Below are 22257 nucleotides of genomic sequence, written 5' to 3' on the forward strand. Positions count from 1 at the left end.
ATTTGCAAGATCTAAAAAAATTTCTTCCAGCAGATTGCCACAATTTTTATGATAATTTACCTTATAAAACCTAATTTGTTTTCAGTATAATAACATTTGCCTTGAAATATATATTTTAGTTTTAATTATTTATTTATTTTACTTCAAACATGAATTATTATATAAGTTTGTCCTAATATTAACTTACGACAAAAAGCCCTAACTTAAATTTATTTTCAAGAAAAATAATAACATAAAGCCCTATCTCAAATAACTTCAAATAAATTAACAATAATAACAAAATTATACCACAATTGAATTTGTTACCTGTTTTGAATAAAAATTGCAATAGAAATGTTTTTTTGCATTAAGTTTTTAAGGTTTTATTCAGTTTTTCCTTCTCCTGAAAAGTAACGAATAGTTTAGATACGCCTTTTCTATATTAAGCCATATATATCCAAAAGCCAAAATATGTAATAATCAAAATATGTGTTTTTATACTCTCGCAACAAAAGTTGCTAAAGAGAGTATTATAGTTTTGTCCACATAACGGTTGTTTGTAAGTCCTAAAACTAAACGATATATATATATATATACCAAAGTGATCAGGGTGACGAGTAAAGTTCAAATCCGGATGTCTGTCTGTCCGTCCGTGCAAGCTGTAACTTGAGTAAAAATTGAGATATCTTAATGAAACTTAGAACACGTATTCCTTGGCACCATAATAAGCTTAAGTTCAAAAATGGGCGGAATCGGACCACTGCCACGCCCACCAAAAACACATAAAGAGCTATAACTAAGCCATAAATAAAGTTATGAAAATAAAATTTGGAGCATAGGATCGCATTAGAGAGGGGCACATTTGAATGTAATTTTTTTGGAAAAGTGGGTGTGACCCCGCCTTCAAATAGGTTTTTTGTATATATCTTGCAAACCAATAAAGCTATATAAACCAAACTTTCTGCAGTCGTTTCTTTTAGCCGTTTCCTTATACAGTCCAAAAATGAAATCGGATAATAACCACGCCCACCTCTCATACAAAGGTTAGGTTGAAAATGACTAAAAGTGCGTTAACTAACTAACGAGAAACATCAGAAACACCAAATTTTACATAAGAAATGGCAGAAGGAAGCTGCACTGAGATTGTTGTACAAAATGGAAAATGGAAAATGGGTCAAAACCCATACCTCAGGAACTACTCGGCAGATTCGAATGAAATTCGGTATATAATATTTTCTTGGCACCCTGATGACACGTGTGGAAAATGGATGAAATCGGTTCACAACTACGCCTACTTCCCATATAACTCAATTTTGAATCCTTCTGATTCTTTCACTTTATAGTGTATACATAAGGAACCGATAAAGATAGCGAAATAAAACTTTACACAAAAACTGTATTTGAGCTGTGACATCACTTGTGAAAAAATTGTCAAAATCGGACCATGACTTTTTAAGGCCCCTGATATCAAACATGAAGAACTCAGTGCCTAAGGGTAATTTTTCACCGAAAATATAGGTAAATCTCTAAATAAATTGCGAGAGTATAAAATGTTCGGTTGCACCCGAACTTAGCCTTTCCTTACTTGTTTTACAATTACTTACCATCGATTGCCATTATGTTCAAAAGTTAGGTTGAGTACATGTGTTAATCGATTGTTTGGTTGTTTAAATTTTTCATATTTTCTTAACAATTCAGATAAAATACATATATTACGCCTTTATTACAAACTATTTCAGTATTATTTTTCAATACTTCCTGACTAACAAGGTCGCTAATTCACAATTGTGAGAAATAGAGACATGAGACAAACGTGACAAGCAGAATACCAAAACAAATATGGCATGATCTCTCATTTTCCGTTGCAGGAATTTTTTTTTTTTTTTTCATATAATTCTTTATTTATTGAATCTGCTCTTTGGAGCCTAACAATAAGTTATAAAATCTTAATTCTAATTAAAACTAGACAAGCTCAACCAATTGATTGAGTTGTTTTGGTGAAACGTTGCTCCTCAGTGTGCTGGCATATCTCTTCTTTTTAGACGTGATTGATTACAAGAATGTAATAAAGCATTAGCCAATGGGTTTGGGTGATCGCGGAGTTTGGACAAATATTTATTTCTGCTGTTCTCTACTTCTTTCTTTACCATGAGAATACCAAGATCTTTATGGATATTTTCATTACGCATATACCATGGTGAGCACGTGATTGTTCTAAGCATTTTTGATTGGAATCTCTGAATTATATCGATATTGGTTGCACAGGTCGTACCCCACAGTTGGATGCCGTACATCCAAATCGGCTTTATGACCGCGTTGTATAATAGAACTTTGTTGTCTAGGCTAAGTTTTGAATTTTTATTTAAAAGCCAATTTAAATGTGCTGCTCTTATCTTCATGTAGGTTATTTTGCACGATATGTGTTTTCTCCACGTGAGCCTTCTATCCAAGTGAATACCAAGATATGTTACTTCAGTCGCTTGGGGTACTAAAATATTGTTCATTTTAACTGCCGGACACGTTTTTGGTCTTAGAGAAAATGTAACATGCTTGCACTTCTGTTCGTTTACATTTATACGCCAGTTTGCTAGCCATTCTTCGACAAAAATCAAATGCGCTCCTAATACTTTTGATGCTATAATTGGGCATTTGTTTCGGCTCACTAAAGCTGTGTCATCCGCAAAAGTTGATGTCAAAATATTACTAGCTGTTGGAAGGTCTGCTGTATGTATTATGTATAGAGTTGGCCCTAAAACACTGCCCTGAGGTACACCAGCTTTTATTGGTCGTTCTTCAGATATGAAGTCTCCTACTTTGACAGTAAACTTTCTATTTTTTAAATAAGACTCCAAGGTTTTATGCATTTCGAGAGGTAAGCTTTTTTTAATCTTATATAAAAGCCCGTCATGCCACACTTTATCGAACGCCTGAGCCACATCTAGAAATATAGCAGAACAGTACTCTCTATACTCGAACGCCCTTCTGATTTCGTTAGTAATTCTATTTACTTGTTCTACAGTGCCATGTTTTGCACGAAAACCGAATTGGTGCGTTGGTATTACATTATTTTCAAGGAGGAAAGGAGACATCTTTGATAGTAACACTTTTTCAAATATTTTAGAAAGACAGGGTAGAAGACTGATTGGTCTGTATGAAGACGGCTGTGTCAAGTCTTTACCTGTTTTCTCTATCATGATGATCTGCGACTTTTTCCATGAACTTGGATAGTACCCGAAACTGAGAATAGCGTTAAAGAGCAAGGAGAGTACTGTTAAAGCAATATTTGGTAACTCAATTAGCATTTTTGGAGTAATTTTATCGTGTCCTGCCGACTTTTTAGGATTCAGCTCTTTTATGATTTTAATAATTTCAGAAGATGACGTTTGAATAGACCCAAGCGACTCGTTAGCGCTATTGGAGATGATTGGCAGCTTAAAGCTGTTCTTTGGGCAATTAGGTTGAAATACCTTTTCTAGGTGATTTGCGAAACAATTTGCCTTATCCTCGTCACTTCTTGCCCAGTTTCCACCCAAGCCTCTTATAGGCAAGTTGGAGTCGACTAGAGGCTTCATTGACTTTTGGGCTTTCCAAAGAGAATTTCCTTTGTTTGAATTTGGACACAGTTTCTTTATATAATTGTGAGTGTGGTATTCTTCCTCACGTTTAAGCGCTGTTTTTAGTTTTCGTACAGCATATTTTAGTTGCAGCTGAGTAGAAGGGGAGCGATTTAACTGCCATTCACGTCTAGCTCGCCTTTTTTCATTTACAAGCTTTTCTATTTCATTATTAGTGAGTTTTCTGCGGATAATCGGTTTATTGCTTATGTTTGGTGTTGCTATGACAGCTGCATTTGATATTACATCATTAAATTCTCTTATACCTTCATCAATATCTCTTTCTGTATCTATTTTTACATCAATATTAATGTGGCTACTCACATATTTTTTGTATTTTAACCAGTTCGTTTTGTGAGATGTTAGACCCACCTTTGGCTCAACGAATATGGGTTCTTCACACAACTTTATTAGTACAGGTGAATGATCTGAAGATAAGTCTGTACATGTATCAACTGTCACAAGTGATCTATCTATATTTTTGGTTACAGCGAAATCAATTAAATCTGGTATTTTGTTACGATCACTGGGCCAGTATGTAGGCTTACCAGGAGATATTATATCAAGGTTATTGTGGTTCATAATGGTTTGGTACAACTGGCGTTCTTTCGGATTATTAAGACGTGACCCCCAGTACATGTGTTTTGCATTATAATCTCCACCTGCTAGAAATCTATGACCTAGCGTTCCAAAGAAGTCTTTAAATTCGCTATCTGTAATTTTAAAACGAGGTGGGCAGTATAAAGCCGATAGATTTAAATCACAACCCCGATTTTTTAACGATATTGTTGTAGCTTGTAACTGTGCTGTAGCATGAGAACCCAGAGTAAAGTGGTTTAACCGATTTCTAACCAATACTGCCGTTCCGCCATGTGCTTTTCCATCCGGATGATTTGTAACATACAGTCTAAATCCCGGTATTTTAAAATTGTTTTTGTTTGTCAGATGAGTCTCTGATAATAACATTACATCTATATTTTTTTCAGACAGAAATCTAATTATCTCTAGTTTATGTTGGTTAACACCGTTAGCGTTCCATATACAAATGTTTAGTATGCTCATTTTTTACTTAATAAGGTTTGCAGCATTTGGTTTTGTGATTTTATTAAATCTTGGATCATGTTTTGCATCGTAGACATGAATTGTGTCATACATTGAGTCAGATTTAGAATCATATTTTCAATACCACTATTTGGAGGATTTTGCGGTGGTTGCATTTGTACATTGTTGCCTTTTACAACATTGGCATAGCTCCCTTGTACAGTATTATTTTTAATATTACTAGATTTCGGAATATGGTCTGTGATATCTATAATGTCAGTACGGGGAGTATGTAACATTTGGTTACGTCGTGCTTGAATTCCCTGTGACAACTTCGATTTCAAATCTTTATAAACAGGACAACCCCTGTAGTTGGCAGTGTGACTTCCTCCACAGTTGCTGCATTTTTTGTTTAAGTCCTCTTTCTTGAGGATACATTTTGAAGTGGGATGTAAATCTCCACATACCACACAAACACTGCGTAGAGTGCAATAAGATTTGGTATGCCCATACTCTTGGCAGTTGGTGCATTGTACCGGACCGTTTCTTTTGTGTGGTTCTTCTACGGTTACTCTACGGTGCAGCAAATATTTTAAATTATATATTGGATGCACTTCGTTCTTTTTAAGCTGGTTAGAATTCGGCATCAATTCAATTCTAAACATTGGTTGTGGTACTTTGTTTCTGTTAAAGATGTTTACGACAGTTTTAACTTCAAAGCCACATTGTTCAAGAGCTTCTTTGATTTCACTAGAGTCTACAGATGACTCTATACCTTTAATTACTACAGCTAGGCCCTTTGAGCTCTTCAACTGATAGGAATAATAATTTTTGTTTTTATCCGACAAAAACTTTACAACATCCATAAAACTTTTCTCAGTGTATGTCTGTATTTTCGTTTCATCTATATTGCCTTTTTTTAAAGACACTATATGAAAGTTTTTTGTACCTACAATTTCGCTTAATATAGCAACAAGAGTATTTGAGCTACGCTCGCGCAAATATATTGGGGGCGGTTTGGCATACGCGACTGTGGTGGTACCCTTCGTATCATCATCAGAACCATTGCTTAGTACGGCAAATCTGTTGCCATTTAAAACGTCAGGTTTATTCTTGGTTGGCGTGCCGCCTAGAAATTTTTTAGGATTGACCGCTGACTTTACAGGACTTAATTTCCTTTTAATATTGACGTAGCGGTCAATGCCAATCTGAACAGATGGACCTTTTTTGATTTGTGCATTCTCACCTTGCGTTTTCTTCGCTGTCTGCTCGCTTGCAGGAATTTTTGACGCTCATGTCAGAAAAGGCGGGATGCCAGAAGTATTACCGGTAAAAGTATTGTATATATAAAATCAGTGGTAAATAAAAGTTTAAAGAAATACACTGATAATATTAAATTGTTCGAAACTATTATTTTTGATATTCTTTGTTATAAATGACATCTATTTGTTTTTAAGATATATTTTATGTTAATAAATTAATATATTTTGTTGCATGAATTTATAAAAATCATATTTTTATTTTTTTACTTATTTATAATTAGTATGTAAATATATTTAAGACAGTATATACATATATAATATAGGTCTACTGGGGAACAGAGCATTTACAAATAATGTCTAAAATGTAAAATACCCAAAAGTTATTTCTAAAATGGCCAATCTAATTTTTTCTGTAGTGGTAAAAAAAATGTGGATTTTGACAGCGCTCTCTCAAAACAAAGTTTTTCGTATCATGTCATCTTTGACAAAACTGGGACTCTATTGAATAATTGACTCAAATGTGACCAAGTAAATTGTTATGTCATATAAACTCAGTGAATATTTGTCACGAAAATAGAAAAATCAAATTCTATAAGTGACGAAAATCGAATGTGGTAGTTGTCGGCAGGAGGTAGAAGTGAAGTGCCAAGACGCAGAGAAACAGCTGTTTCAAAAAATTCCAATTCGGACAGCATGATAAATTCGGTCTCACCATCATTTGGACTTTGACCTACAAAAAGCCTCTATACTATAAGTACACTTATTCTACTTTATTTTAATCTAATATTCTTAGCAAAAACACAAACCATTGTAAGCCATAAACTTTATGTTACCTATTACTATTTAAGTTAAAAATAGATTCCTAAAAGTATTCCATGAAATATTTATTTACAATAACTATTGCAAAGGCAGAGTTGCCATTAGTTGTAGCATTGAAATCCTTGCTGAAAATTGTGGTCAAAAATCCAAAATAATTTATTTAGCATATAAGGTCATATAAAATATAAATGTATTATGCTTCGTACCCCATCCCTGGAGGGGGTAAGGAAATACCAACAAGCAACAGAAAAATTTAGTTTCTGAAATATTTTATATTTATTTATTATTGTTAAAAAAGGCATTAAGCATTATGAGGATAAAAAAAATCAGTATGCACAATATTCAAATCACAACTATTACATTAAAAGCAAAGAACCAACCCTTGTCAATTACTGCAATATATTGCCCGCCGAGGTACAAAATCTTCGTTGAAGAATATATAGAACTTTTCAATACACACCCTCACAAATTTATTATGGGAGGCGACTTTAATGCGAAACATGTTTGCTGGGGATCGCGCCTAACGACAGCTAAAGGGCGAGATTTATTCCAGGCAGCTTAAGAAACGGGGTGTGAGTTTGGAACTCCAACTTACTGGCCAACGGATACCAACAAAATACTAGATGTAATAGACTTTTTTATAACTAGGAAAATATCTCGCAATTTCATCGAGATCTATACAATAAAAATACGGACTGGACTGTCCACAAATCACAACAATTGATCCGCTGACAAAAAACATTATTACTCACTCTGGAAAAGCACCAAGTATCTTAAACGCCCAACAAGCCACGTTGCATCATTAAAAATTGCATCAAATACATTGGCTAAAAGTGATTGTGATAAAGCTAATGCGTTTGCAAAACACCTAGCTGAAACCTTTCGTCCAAATGAGAGTAGTGAAGTCGCGTTCCTCGATAGTATACAACATATCATACAACAATACCAGCAATCTCCATTTGTGAACTTAAAAGTGAGAATAAAGGATAAAAAAGCAGCTGGATTTGACCTAATTACAGATGAAGTGTTAAAGAAATTACCATACAGAAGTTTACTGAAGTTCGCCTATCTTTTCAAAACTTCAATCCGTCTGACACATTTTCCAAGTCTTTGGAAAATTGCCCAAGTTGTTATGGTTCCTAAACCAGGAAATGATCCTCATATAGTCTCGTCATATAGACCCATTTCACTACTTTCACAAATCTCAAAACTTTTTGAAAAATTAGTTTATAAAAGATTAAAATCCATAATCGATGAAAAGCAATTAATACCATCGCATCAGTTCGGTTTCAGAAACAAGCATTCAACAATAGAACAAATTTATAAAATAACATCCGAAATAGAAAAATCCTTGGAGGAGGGAAACGTATGCTCAGCCGTATTCCTTGGCGTTGCGCAGGCGTTCGACAAGGTATGGCACGAAGGCCTTATGCAAAAACTAAAATCATGTCTTCTGATTGAGTATTGTGCTCTTCTGGAATCGTATATCACCATGAGATTCTTCCGTGTAAAATAAGAGAATGAATTCTCAAAACTAAAAGAAATTAAAGCAGGAGTTCCTCAGGGAAGTATTTTAGGACCAATTTTGTACATTCTGTATACAAGAGACTTACCATTAGCACCAAACAGCATGACTGCCACTTTTGTTGATGACACCGCAATACTATGTGTCGAAAAAACAGCTGCGCTAAACTTGCAACATGCAATCAACTCTCTAGTAAATTGGACTCAAAAATGGAGAACAAAACTAAACGGTGGCAAGTCCGTTCATGTAAATTTTACAAACAAAAGAATCACTTATCCCCATATAAGTATTCTAGATGTCTGCATACCATATGCAAATACAGCAAATATCTTGGCATTATTCTCGATGCTAGACTACGCTGGAAAGAGCATATCAAAATAAAAAGGGTTGAACTTAATCTCAAGTAATCAAAAATGAAGTGGCTAATTGGACGAAGGTCAAACCTGTCCATACACAACAAAGTGCTTCTCTATAAACAAATAATCAAGCCGGTATGGTCATATGGTGCGCAACCAATGTTAATAGTATTAATATTATACAACGTTTTCAAAACAAGATGCTAAGAGGCATTGTAAATGCTCCTTGGTACTGCAGAAATGCTGATATTCATCGAATTCTAAGGGTTAAGACAGTCGCCGAAAAAATAACGTTTCAGGTAGAAGCCCACTACAAAAGGCTTAATGAACATGTGAACGAGGAGGCGAGAAATCTCCTCTTAGATACAAGCCTCTCTACCCGATTATGTCGAAAAAAACCACATAATTTAGTTGGATGTTAAAATAAAAAGGAATTAATTACATAATTATTAATTTCAATGAAATTTGTTAAAATTAGTTGTAGTGATATCAAACATTGTTATAGTTTTAAAAATGTTTGTAATAAAACGTAAAATGTGACGTTCCTCTTTGCTGCAAAAACAACAAAAACTTAATATTTTAATTTTTCACACCTAAATGATAACTCTTTAAAGTTTGTTAACTCTTCATACATAAAATCATTTAAGTAAAGCATTTTTTCATGAAATCAAAATCTTCGTTTAATGATTTTTGTATACCACCATGGCCCAAGTTTGCTCACAAGTGCCCATAATAAAAGACGTGGCAACGTGAAAATTTGTTTGTAATCTCATTTTGACATTTTTTTATGGTGCCAAGGGAAAAAAATAACTTAAAACCTTAAAAAATAAATAAATAAATAACTTAAAAAAAATTTCCGACAAAAGAAACAAGAGAGAGAGAGAGAGAGTTGTCAGGAATGATTCATTTGCATGTGGTTCAAGCAGCTCACGACTCCCGGCCACCTCAATGAAAAGAAAATACAAGTCTCGGATGAGAGACCCCAATTTTATTGACGAGCACCGCAAACGTATTAAGGATAGAGATGGCAAAAAATTTGTTTTAATCGATTAAATAATCAAATGATTAATTGAAAGATATAAAAAAATAATTGCAATTAATTGCAATTAATGTAAAAAAATCGATTAATCGATTAATTCCAATGTTTTCAAATAATACAAAATTGCATAAAGACCACCATCAGTTTCAGCGCCGAATCTTGTATTATAATGCTCTATCACAGAGTCCCAGACATATCCAAAAAGAGAAAATGGCCTACATTTGAAGTTAAGTAGCACAATGACATTAAATTTTTCAAAATATGCACAGCAATCGTAAAGTAAAACAATTGCCTCTTGCTTGAAAGGCTATGTTTTGCAACTTTGCGTAAAAATAAAACCAATAAAATATGTATGTATGTATGTGATTGGCGTTCAACCGTTTAGACGGTTATAACCGAATCGATGAGAGCGCGCCACTCCTCTCTTTCCTTCGAAGTTCGGCGCCAGTTGGAGATTCCAAGTGTAACCAGGTCACTCTCCACCTGGTCCCTCCAACGGAGTGGAGGCCTTCTCCTTCCTCGGCTTCCTCCGGCGGGTACTGCATCGAACACTTTCAGAGCTGGAGTGTTTTCGTCCATTCGGACAACATGACCTAGCCAGCGTAGCCGCTGTCTTTTTATTCGCTGAACTCTTCCAATCGTCTGCGGTATTCGTCGTTGCAAATGTTCTGAGGTCCGTAAATCTTGCGCAAAATTCCTCTCGAAAACTCCTAGTGTCGTCTCATCTGATGTTGACATCGTCCAAGCTTCTGCACCATAAAGCAGGACGGGAATGATAAGCGACTTGTAGAGTTTGATTTTGGTTCGTCGAGAGAGGACTTTACTTTTCAATTGCCTACTCAGTCCAAAGTAGCAGTAAATAAGAGACTATATTCTTATTTCAGACATTCAAATTGTGTTGGTATATACACAAAAACAAAAACGTAAATAAAATTAAAATATCGTATTAAAAATTCATTTGTCTTAAAAGGAAAATATATTCATGAAGTCAAGAAAATTTAGAAGTCTGTTCAACCAAGTTTGAAGAAAAAGCAATTTCGATAAACGTTTTGTTGTCAAACGATTGCGTTTTTCGGTCGCAGTTGCACCCGCTTTTGATATTTGAGTTGATATTTAACGTAGTTATTGCTTATTTTATTAAAAAATTTCCATACTTCGCTTTTAACTGGCGCCATTGCACTTCAAACAACTGATCGTAAAATGCGTTTGACTTAACTGTAAATGCAGTGTTACCAGATATTCATTTTTTGATATTAAACTACGTTGACATATTAGAATTTAACTATGTTTACAACGTTTGCACTCATTAATGACTGATGTGACCAATTTCGACCCTTGTAAGCTAACTTAGATGAATATAAAATGTATTAAATTTGAAAATGCTGTTTGCGATTATTTTGCAATTACTCGAGTAATAGTCGAGTAATTTGAAAAGGTGTTTCGATGCAATTAAATCGTAAATTAAATGAAAATAATCGATTAATTTAATCAAATGATTAATCGTTGCCATCCCTAATTAAGGACTACGATTTAAGGGCATACACCTGGATTGTCCGGCCTCTTAATGGAAAAGCTGCCTCTGCCCAGCTGGTTGATGTCCTCGTAAGAGTAAAGGCTGACATCACCGCCATCCAAGAAATTCGATGGACGAGACAAGGACGGAAGAAGATGGGTCCTTGTGACATTTACTACAGCGGTGTTGCATTTGTGATGGGAGAGAGATTCCGTCGTCGAGCACTGGCATTCACTCCGGTAGATGAACGTCAAGTCACAATCCGCAACAAAGCGAGGTTCTTCAACATATCGCTTATATGCGCCCACGCCCCGACGGAAGAGAAGGACGATGTGGCCAAAGGTATTTCTATGAGCGCCTAGAACATACCTATGAGCGCTGCCTCCGCCACGATGCAAAAATCGTGCTTGGCGATTTCAGCGATAGGGTGGGTAAAAAAAGTGTCTTTGGCACATTCAGCCTCCATGACGAAACATCGCCAAACGGTCTGAGGCTGATCGACTTCGCTGGAGTCCAAAATATGGTCGTCTGTAGTACTAGATTCCAGAATAAATAAATCCATTAAGCTACTTGACTTTCCCCCAATCGTATCATTCGCAACCAGATCGATCATGTTGTGATAGATGAACGACATGTCTCCAATGTTTCTTATGTTCGTACGCTCCGTGGTCCCAACATCGACTCAGACCACTATCTTGTAGCAGCTAAGATACGCACCCGCCTCGGTGTAGGAAAGCGCACACGTCAACAAACACAAAGAAGGTTCGACATCGAGAAGCTGCAATCACAACCGATAGCCGAACGATTTTCTACTCGACTTGCACTCCTGCTCTCTAAGAGCACTCATCAGCTTCTCGGTATAAGAGAACTGTGGGAGGGCATATCAAACTCCTTACGTACAGCTGCAACCGAAACCATTTGCTTACAGAAAAGTTAAAAACAAGCTGGTATGATGAGGATTGTCGTTCCGCAGTGCAGAGGATACAGACTGCCTACCTCGCAACGTTTCGAAAGACCACAACACGTTCGGGGTGGGAAAGATACCGATAGCTTAAGAGGGAAGCGAGACGCATTTGCAGACAAAAAAGAAAGAGGCCGAAATGCATGAGTATGAAGAGCTTGACAAGCTGGCCGAAAGGGGTAGAGTCGAGAAGAGTCGGCCGCTTCTCACTCTCGAGTCCCTCATAACGCAGGGTTGCCTGGACCGATATTTTGTTGTATTTAAAAAATAAACTTTAATATATTTGAAATATTCCTAAACTAACTCAAAATTGCAGTCGAATACAATTATTTATAAATCGTTAGACGATTTTTAATTGTTGGATATGAGTTTTGATCTTTTATGTTATGAGAAATTAAAACTGAAAAGCTAAATATGTGAAAGACCATCTAGACAAGTTGAGCTATGTCAACATTCATTTCTCATATTTTCTTTGCTTCTACAGGTATAGCTTTTGACAAATTTTGGTTGCTACGGTCGACAAATACGAGCGGGTGGAACGTTTTTGAACTATGAGGGTTTAAAGACCGGAGCACACTCCTGTAGGACCCCCAGAAGTGATCTAGATGTTGACGATGAATATAGTCGGAATAAAGCATGCCTGACGATTGGAATCTCAGTGTAATCTGCCCAATCCACAAAAAGGGAGACCCCACAATCTGCGCCAATTACCGTGGAATAAGCCTCCTTAACATCGCATATAAGGTTCTATCGAGCGTACTGTGTGAAAGATTAAAGCCCACCTTTTACAAACTGATTGAACCTTATCAGTGTGGTTTTAGACCTGGAAAACTGACCAGATATTCACCATCCAAAACAAATACGGCTGTGTAAGTTAACGTTGAGCATCACCAAAAGCTCCGTCAAAATTGGGAAGGACCTCTCCGAGCCGTTCGTTACCAAACGAGGTTTCAGACAAGGTGACTCACTATCGTGTGACTTCTTGAACTTGATATTGGAAAAAATTATACGAGCCGCAGAGCTAAACAGAGAAGGTACAATTTTTTATAGGCTACTGGCGTACGCCGATGGTATCGATATCATTGGAAACAACACCCGCAAGTAGGCAATTGAAAAGTAAAGACCTCTTCGACGAACAAAAACTAAACTCTACAAGTCCCTCATCATTCCCATCCTACTTTATGGTGCAGAAGCGTGAACGGTGTCAACATCCGATGAGACGGCACTAGGAGTTTTCGAGAGAAAGGTTTTGCGGAAGATTTATGGTCCCTTAAACATTGGCAAGGGCGAATATCGCAGCAGATGGAATGATGAGCTGTATGTGTTATTTGACGACATAGACATAGTCCAGCGAATAAAAAGACAGAGGTTACGCCGGCTAGGTCATGTTGTTCGAATGGACGAAAGTGCCCCAGCTCTGAAAGTTTCCGATGGAAGGACCGTCTTCACTTGGTATTACCAATTGGCGCCAAACTGCAAAAAGGAGAGATGCGTGGCGCGCTGTTGTGGACTCGGCTATAACCACGTAAGCGGTGTCTAAGCCAGTCACGAAGAAGAAGAACCGCTAACAAACTAATTGGACCTATCAATGTGTCTTTAGGCCTGGAAAATCCACCATGGATCATATATTCACTATGCGCCAAATTTTGGAAAAGACCCGTGAAGAGAGGATCGATACAACCCATATCTTTGTTGATTTTGACGGCACGAAAAGGACGGTACTATGTCGCTATGTCAGAATTTGGTATCCACGCAAAACTACATAATTCGACTATGTAAGCTGACGTTGACCAACACCAAAAGCTCCGCCAGGATCGGGAATGACCGCTCCGAGCCGTTCGAGGTTTCAAATAGGGTGACTCATTATCGTGTAACTTCTTTAACCTGATGATGGAGAAAATAATTCGAGCTGCAGAACTAAATAGAGAAGGTACAATCTTATATAATTACAGCTGTTAGCGTACGCTGATGATATCGTCATCATTGAAAACAACACCCGCGCCGTTAGTTCTGCTTTTTCCAGACTGGATAAAGACGCGAAGCGTATGGGTCAGATGGTGAGTGAGGACAAGACGAAATATCTCCCGTCATCAAACAAACAGTCAGCACATTCGCGTCTTGGCTCTCACGTCACTTTTGGCAGTCATAACTTTGAAGTCGTATATTATTTCGTATACATAGACACCAGCATCAACAACACCAACAATGTCAGCCTAGAAATACAAATCAGAATCACTCTTGCCAACAGGTGCTACTTTGGACTGAGTAGGCAATTGAAAAGTTAAGTCCTCTCTCTTCTAACAAAAACCAAACTCTACAAGTCCCCCATCAACCCCGTTCTGCTTTATGGTGCATAAGCATGGACGATGTCAAAATCCAATGAGACAGCCTAGGAGTTTTCGAAAGAAAGGTCTTGCGGAAGATTTACGGTCCCTTAAACATTGATAACGGCGAATACCGCAGACGATGGAATAATGAGCTGTATGAGGTATTCGACGACGCTATAACCGCATAGGCGATTCCTACGCCAACTAAGAAGAAGAAGAATAGATTACTATAAAAAAGTGTTTGTTGATTTTATTCGATATATCGATGTATTTTTTTTTTTGATGCAACGACTTGTGATTGTAATATATTTGTGTAAAATGTTAAATGCTTATTTAAAGCAAATCAGAAGAGAAGTAGAATTACCTCTATCCAACCACATCCATATTAACTCTGAAATCGTATCATGGTAACTAAAATTTTCCATAGCAACGTTTAATTACATTTCTACTCGATTTCCGCGACGCGAACGCGAAGTCCAAGCTGTGTCAAAAATTTGTTCGTACGGCAGGAAATACTACAAATCTGATGGGGCACATAAAACTGTTTACATTGCGTTTAACGATTGTCGCGACTTCAATACCTTCCGAAAGACATTTTTCGAAGGCTTCTTAAGTGTTAAATCAACAGCGAAATATAATGCAGGCAAAACGTGTCAAATTTTTTTTCTTTTTTGGCACCGACCTACTTGTTTTTTTATTCAGGAAAATAAATAAGTACCTATAAAAGGAAGATAATGATTACAAGTTTGGAACTATGGGTATTGGACACATTCTTTATTCAAAGAGTTATACAAAATTATAGAAGAATGGCATATGTGTTTTGAGTGCATTACTTCTACAAACTTTTTTCCGCAATATTATAGTGAAATGATCAGGTTGGATGATGTGGTAATTTTATGATTTTATGTGTCTGATGTTTGTGAGACATTTATCTCACTGAGTTCTTTTGAACATACGCGTGTATGTAGCAATGCTTGATTATTATTATCTATCCTATTTGAAGGCGGAGCATTGACCAGTTTTTATAGAAACTTTCATTCAAGACCTATACTTATTGTAAATTTTTTTAGGCTTAAGGTAAACTGTAACTTTTGTTTTTATAAGAATATCAAATATTGTACCAACCTGTATGATGTATATGGTGAAAGTGGAGCCAAAAACGCTTTAAATGTAACACCTTTGACTTGACCCTCAACGTATTGTCTGGCGACCTGTGCAATAAAGAAACCAGTGAAGTGAAAAATGCATAACATATTCATTCATTCAATTACTACATAATACCTCTTCTCTAATACAATATTTTGAATGAATTACTTTATTGGAAGATAATTCAGGAAAATTGTTTTCAAAATTTGGGAGAATGAATTTTATATATTCATAAGATTGCAATCAATAATATATTCACCCTCAAATATAAAGGATCTAGTACATCTTACGTTACATTTTCGCAGAGAATTGTTTATAAATTCTTCCTCAAAAACTTCAAGGAAACTTAATCAGCGCGAGATAAATATAGGTATGTACACCTTCGATAATTTAAAACTTAACTTATATGGCGGCATTTGTATTTTTTGTACCGATTCACAAAAGTTTATTGGAGAGCTAAATTTGACTAGTTTTATTAGTAAAAGTATAAAAGTTAAAATCTCTATTGAGTTTATCATCATATTTCCGTCAGGTGTAAGCACTCGAGCTGTACGCACGTACCTTTACCCTTTACGGATTATTGCAAAAGTGACAAAGAAATTTATTAGTGAAAAATTAGAAAAACCAACAAAACAAAATTAAGAGACGAAAGAATGTAAGCGGCACCGTTATGTCGCCGCGTGTGCATAAGAAAATACTGAAAACTGATACTGCAACTGATACTCAACTAAACTGCTAACAATGCTCGATCTTCAGTGATATAAACTCGTTCCCAAATTCACTTAACTAAGTCATTGCGCCAGCAAGCCAATTTTGGGTAAATCCACAACAACTAAATTCATCTAGTAGCAGTGAAGAACTGTTTAGTATTGAGGAAATTAAGTCCTTTACATTCGAGTTAATTAAAAATCTATGAAATTGTGAACCAAAAGCGGGGGGTTACTCTGTAAGGCGTTGCGCAAGTGAAAATTCTCGCAAACGAAAAAAAGATACTTTGTAAAGCGACAATCAGATGCGTTTAACGCATTTGTTTTTCCCGACATTTACGAATTTTTCATTCGATATCAAACTGGCAAACGCAATGAACAAAAAATTTAAGTTATTAAGGAATATTTGTAATTAAAATAATGTCTTTAACAGGGAACATTCCAAAAATAAGAAATAAGGTGGAAAATTGAAAATATAAATTGACCATTGGACCAAAAAGCAAATGTTATGAAGTTATATATTACACGGTGTAACCAATGAGTGGTTTAAAAGCATCACACACACTTCGAAATAAAGACATACATATGAGCAAGAAGAAATTAAGACATACATATATAATTAATAGGAATTTTAATAATATTGTTTGCTTTATTAAATAAATAGAGTTCAATATTTATGAACTATAAACTAATCATACTGTTTTGTATTTGATCTTCGAACATTTAGTAATTTTGGCTTCATTCGCATATTCCAATAATTATTTTAAAACACAATACAATTTGAATTATGTATGTAACATATGATTGTTTATATAGTAGATTTTTTATACTCTCGCAACAATTTGCACTGGGAGTATAAAAGGTTGTTTTTAACACAGAAAACTGAAGATATATTCTCGAAGAAACATTTTTTAGTTCCCTGCTTGATATTGAACATTCAACTACAACTGCAGGTACAGAAATTGAAGAATTACGCCATATAAATTAAATATAACCTTATGAATAAATTTACTATTGATAAATGTATACATCTAAGAATCATTATAAGAACGCCTTTATATGACTTTAAAATATCATATAGCAATTAACAAAGTGTTGTTGTAGCCGTGGCACACATGTAGTAAGAATTCGTACGAATACCAAATGTGGGTGCACTTTACCATGTGAGCAATGTAGTATTTTGCTAGTAAAAATATCAGTATTTTTGTGGAATTTTACTGAACACAGCTAAAAATATGTAAGAACCCTAGGTGAGAGCTTATATAGTAAAGCATTTTAAAATATTTTGTCAAAATGGCTTTTCAAAAATAAATAAATAAAATGGAAAATAAAAAAAGTTTTTATTTTTCAAAACACCTCGGGCATGTATCGCCGTATTTTGATGGCCGTATGTGACGGGCCTTTAAGATACATTTAAAATACTTCTGTTTTTGTGCAGAAAATACATGTTTTTGCCTTTTTTAATAATGTTAAAAATTGATTTCTCCATTTCACAAATGTAAATATTTATTGCTTCCATTTTTTTGAAATATCTGATGTCTGTGAAACAAAGTTAGTATTTCAGTTTACTACAAACCGATGTGTCTCAATGTACGTAATAAGCACAATACCACAATACTTTTATCATGGTATTTTTACCACTTGTGTGTCTGGGGTATTATAGCTAAAAATATTATTACTTTTAATTATAAAACATAAAAAAGTTATCATATTGATGTAATAAATACAATGTTGGATTCCGTATCCGAAACATTGTCTTACCCTATTCTTCAATCTGGTTTTAAAGTTTTACCAGCACCTGAAAATATGTTGCACTCGAACTTTGCCCTTCCATACGTCATTGAATTTTCTGTTATTGACTTTGTTTTCATTCTCATATTTTTCTGTCAGTAATGCAAACTTTATTGTAAATATGTGAATGAAAAAGCAGTACAGAATTTTCTATAATTCGAAAGTTTTACAAAGTACCGATTTCCCTTCGCAACGAAATTCACTTTCGTAACACATTTCAATTCATAATGCCTTATAGAGTAGCCCCCCAGATCAGATTGAAGTTATAACTTCACTAGCTTGTACGTTTATTAAATAATGCTAAACCACTTATTAATTATCACGTGGAATGCCAGAGGTGTTCGAAGAAACATGAGCTTTTTAACTTCATCATTACACAAAAGGTCGAAATCTGCCTTCTAAACGAAACATGGCTAAATGACAAAATTTCCAATAAAAATAATATATATTTTATCTACAAAAAATCGATTCGCCATTCTCTGCTACCCATTTCCAACACCTAAGTTATAGAATCCATAGTCATTAATCTACTTAGCCCTGCAGGAAATCTTGTCTCAATCCACAGTTGTTGGGCCACGCTGTTCCTGGAGGCCTCGCGAGCCTTTAAGTTAAACGAAATTTTGAAATCGACCTAAGACTGCTCACTCAAGGTACAGTAAATTACATATTAGGAGGCGATTTCCTAATACGACTTAGGATCCGACCATTTAAGTGTGTAGACTATTTTTATACTCTCGCAACAAAGTTGCTAAAGAAAGTATTATAGTTTTGTTCACATAACGGTTATTTGGGTCACACAGAAATAAAAGAGTTAGATATGGTTATATAAATGATCAGAATGACGAGTGGAGTTGAAATCCGGATGTCTGTCCGTCTGTCTGTCTGTCCGTGCAAGCGATAACTTGAGTAAAAATTGAGATATCTTAATGAAGTTTGGTACACATGCAATGCATTGTATTGAGAATGGGCGAAATCGGATTGCCATGCCCACAAAATGGCGAAAACCGAAAACATATAATGTGCAATAACTAAGTCTTAAATGAAGTTATAAAAGTAGATTTCGTACAAAGGATCGCACTAGGAAGCTGCATATCCGGATGTATTTTTTTTTTGTTTTTTAATAACCAAATTAAATTAAATTAATCATAATATTTGGAATATGCAATGTCGCATAAATAAAAATAAATAAGCGCCTATAAAAAGCAAATAATGATTATATTTTTCTAGCCAGTTAATTTCGCTCTAAGGTCTTCATATCCGATAATTCTCAAAATGTTTAATAAGATTTAGTTGATAAAAGTAAACAGTGATTACCTTATATGTTGCGTTACCGGGCTTGCTTTCCTCGCATAGAAATCGTGCTATTATGGTCTCACATTTGTTATCGAAGTTAGAATCAACGGCGCTAAGTTCAAGAGCATTTGGATATTGGGCTAAAGCTTGAATATTGCTTGCCATAGCCACCTTTGCTGGAGTTTCAACTTCTGTACTTACTGGTTCGCCATCAAAATTGCTAGTAGTTGGAATAATCTGAATAGTATATGACTGGCATGCATAAAGACCGTTAATATACAATGATGTGCCATTCGTTTGTTTATCAAAACGCTGACTAGAGGAATTTTTATTAATCCATCCCGTTAAACGGTATCCAATTATGCATAAATTCGCAAACTGAGGAGAGCTCCATGAAATATTTAACGCTTGCGTTTCCGCTATTATTTTGACAGCTTGGACAGATGTAGGTTCTGAAAATAATACATAGTTTGTTTAAAATTTTTAGAATAAAACAATTACTATTAATGATACAAATAAAATATTAAGAACACTGTCACCGACTATCACTCGTGCCGAGCAAACATGTTTACAGTGTACATTTTCTCGCCTGAGTATAACATACGGTTCTTCTTTTGTTTAACTTCTTTTCATTCGTTTCGCTACTTGAATTAGCTAATTAATCTTTTTGTGCATACACTAAATATTAAATTTCGGAGTGTGCTAAATTAAAGACAATATGGCCCCCGGGCCCCCCAATTTAGGGGATAATAGATTCGCCTTACTGGGACCCCAACCAAAACTTTCCTCAAACTTCCAGAAGTCAAATTGAAAAACTCTAAATACGTTATATTATCATCAGTCGATGCAAATAAACCTCGAAATAAGTATAACTGTTTCGCGTTACATTCTGCACTAAGTATGCAAAGAAATTATCAAAGTCACTGAATTACGTGACGGGAGTTTAAAGACAAACCAACCGCTGAAAAATTCATTCGTACTAAATTTTTACACGGTATCTGTTAAGTGAATGCGAAATATCATGAAAAACTTAATTACACTAAAGGCACAATATATGCCCCATGCTCAATCGACCTTAGTGAAGAAGAAATAATTAAAAACCTATCTGATCAAGGAGTTGTAGGGGTTTACAAATTTTCAAAGGTTATTGATGGTAAACCAAAACATACCGGTCTGCCTCCTTACTTTTGACAAATATTGCCTTCCTAATCGCATGGACATCACCTGGCATTCAGTCATGGTCAGACCATATTTCCCCAACCCCATGCTATGCAAAAATTGTGGTAAACTTAATCATACACCTAAACGCTGTAAAAACCCGAAAATGTGTCAACACTGCAATCTACTCTATAAACATCTATAAACAATAAACGCTCAAATAAATCAACAATCAATTGTTGGGGGCCCTTCTTTCTCTTCAATTACTAAAAATCCCATCATAACTAGTAGCCAAATTCAAAATTCATTTCAAACAACAGAAAATATAAAACAAAAAACCAGTTTTGAGCAAACTACTAGTTTGCAATCAAATCAAACTTTAAACAGAATTCCCTCTTCACAAAACGCAAACAGTGATTAAGCATTGTATGAATTCTTATCACAACGTATCACCGAATATCAGAATCTTCTACCTGCGCAAGAAAATAATGAAATTTCTTCTCAAAACAACAATCCAACAGAAAACAACAACATTTCGTATAATAGATCTGCCTACAATAATGGTACAGTGCAAAACGAGGAAAGAGAAAGAACGCTAAACAATTGAAGCATTCAACTCTACTCTCACTAGTCCTTCCTTCCATAGAAACAACATACATTCATTCACCATAGAACACCAAGATCCACAATAATAATACATATCTATACATACATTAACATAATTTATCCAAATTAACTTAAACTAAATTAAATGTTTACAATACTGCAATGGAACATTCACGAATATTTTAATAATTATCACGAATTGGTCATATGTTTACAAGAAACACATATACGACACAATTTTGACCCAACACCTCCACATGGCTTCAATGGGTACTTCATTAATTCCGCACAACACCAATACTGCAAACAATGTGTTGCAATCTTGGAAACCAAAAACATACCACATAAAATCGTGTTAACCTATGACACCCTACTCACTATTGCGATTAAGATACTAATAAATCCAAAATTTACGTTAATCAATAACTACATCCCACCTAAACAGCACTTCTCCTCTACTGATATTCTACCGATTTTAAATAAATCCCAAAACACTATCTTCTGGTTAGGCGAGTTTAATTCTTGGAGCCCAATTTGGGGCTCGCCACAATCGAATGATAGAGGTACAAAAATTGAGGATGCCTTATTAAGCACTAATCTTGTAATCTTAAATGATGGCAGTCCTACACACTTCTCCACTCATCATTCGTTTTCCCATGTAGATATCACAACATGTTCCTCCAATATTTTACCATTATGTACTTGGAAAGTCTGTGGAGACCTTCACGGAAGTGATCATTTCCCGCTGACGATAGAAATTGGAACTCAGTCGTTCACACCCATTTTTCTGACTAACAAAGCTAATTGGTTTAATTATAAAGAAATCTGCTCTACAATATCTGTAATTATTGCTGTAGGTTTATTTTACTTATTATTATATGAAAGTACAACATTTGAAGGATACTTAAAAAAAGTTGTATCGAAAAATAGCGAGGAATAACGGATTTATCGTCGATCTCTGCAGGCACCTCGAAAAGAAGTTGTTGTGCGGTGACCAGCCTACAGCATCACTGCATCATCCGAAACCAAAAAATCAAAATGCTTTCTTTAGTTTATTAGTTTATCTTTCAATTGACGTCGAGTTTTTTTTAATTTTTCAATTTTTGGTACCATTTTCAAG

At 35.3% G+C, this 22257-nt stretch overlaps 2 protein-coding genes across 27 annotated transcripts in view; one reads left to right on the forward strand and one right to left on the reverse strand.

Annotated features, from left to right (window-relative positions):
* Ptprq_4 (phosphatidylinositol phosphatase PTPRQ) overlaps nt 1–22257 on the reverse strand; it is a 474745-nt gene that overhangs the window by 216826 nt on the left and 235662 nt on the right. For all 26 annotated transcript variants that reach the window (XM_054235185.1, XM_054235183.1, XM_054235189.1 and 23 more), the window contains 2 exons: nt 19395–19825; nt 15562–15647 (listed from right to left, as the gene is read on the reverse strand). In XM_054235185.1, the coding sequence (XP_054091160.1) occupies nt 15562–15647; nt 19395–19825 (517 nt within the window). The remainder of the gene's footprint in view (nt 1–15561; nt 15648–19394; nt 19826–22257) is intronic.
* Nucleotides 1–22257, forward strand: part of LOC128922870 (uncharacterized) — a 140094-nt gene that overhangs the window by 82908 nt on the left and 34929 nt on the right. The window lies entirely within an intron of this gene.

This window comes from Zeugodacus cucurbitae, chromosome 6 (assembly GCF_028554725.1).
Source record: "Zeugodacus cucurbitae isolate PBARC_wt_2022May chromosome 6, idZeuCucr1.2, whole genome shotgun sequence".
Classification (NCBI taxonomy): Eukaryota; Metazoa; Arthropoda; class Insecta; order Diptera; family Tephritidae; genus Zeugodacus; species Zeugodacus cucurbitae.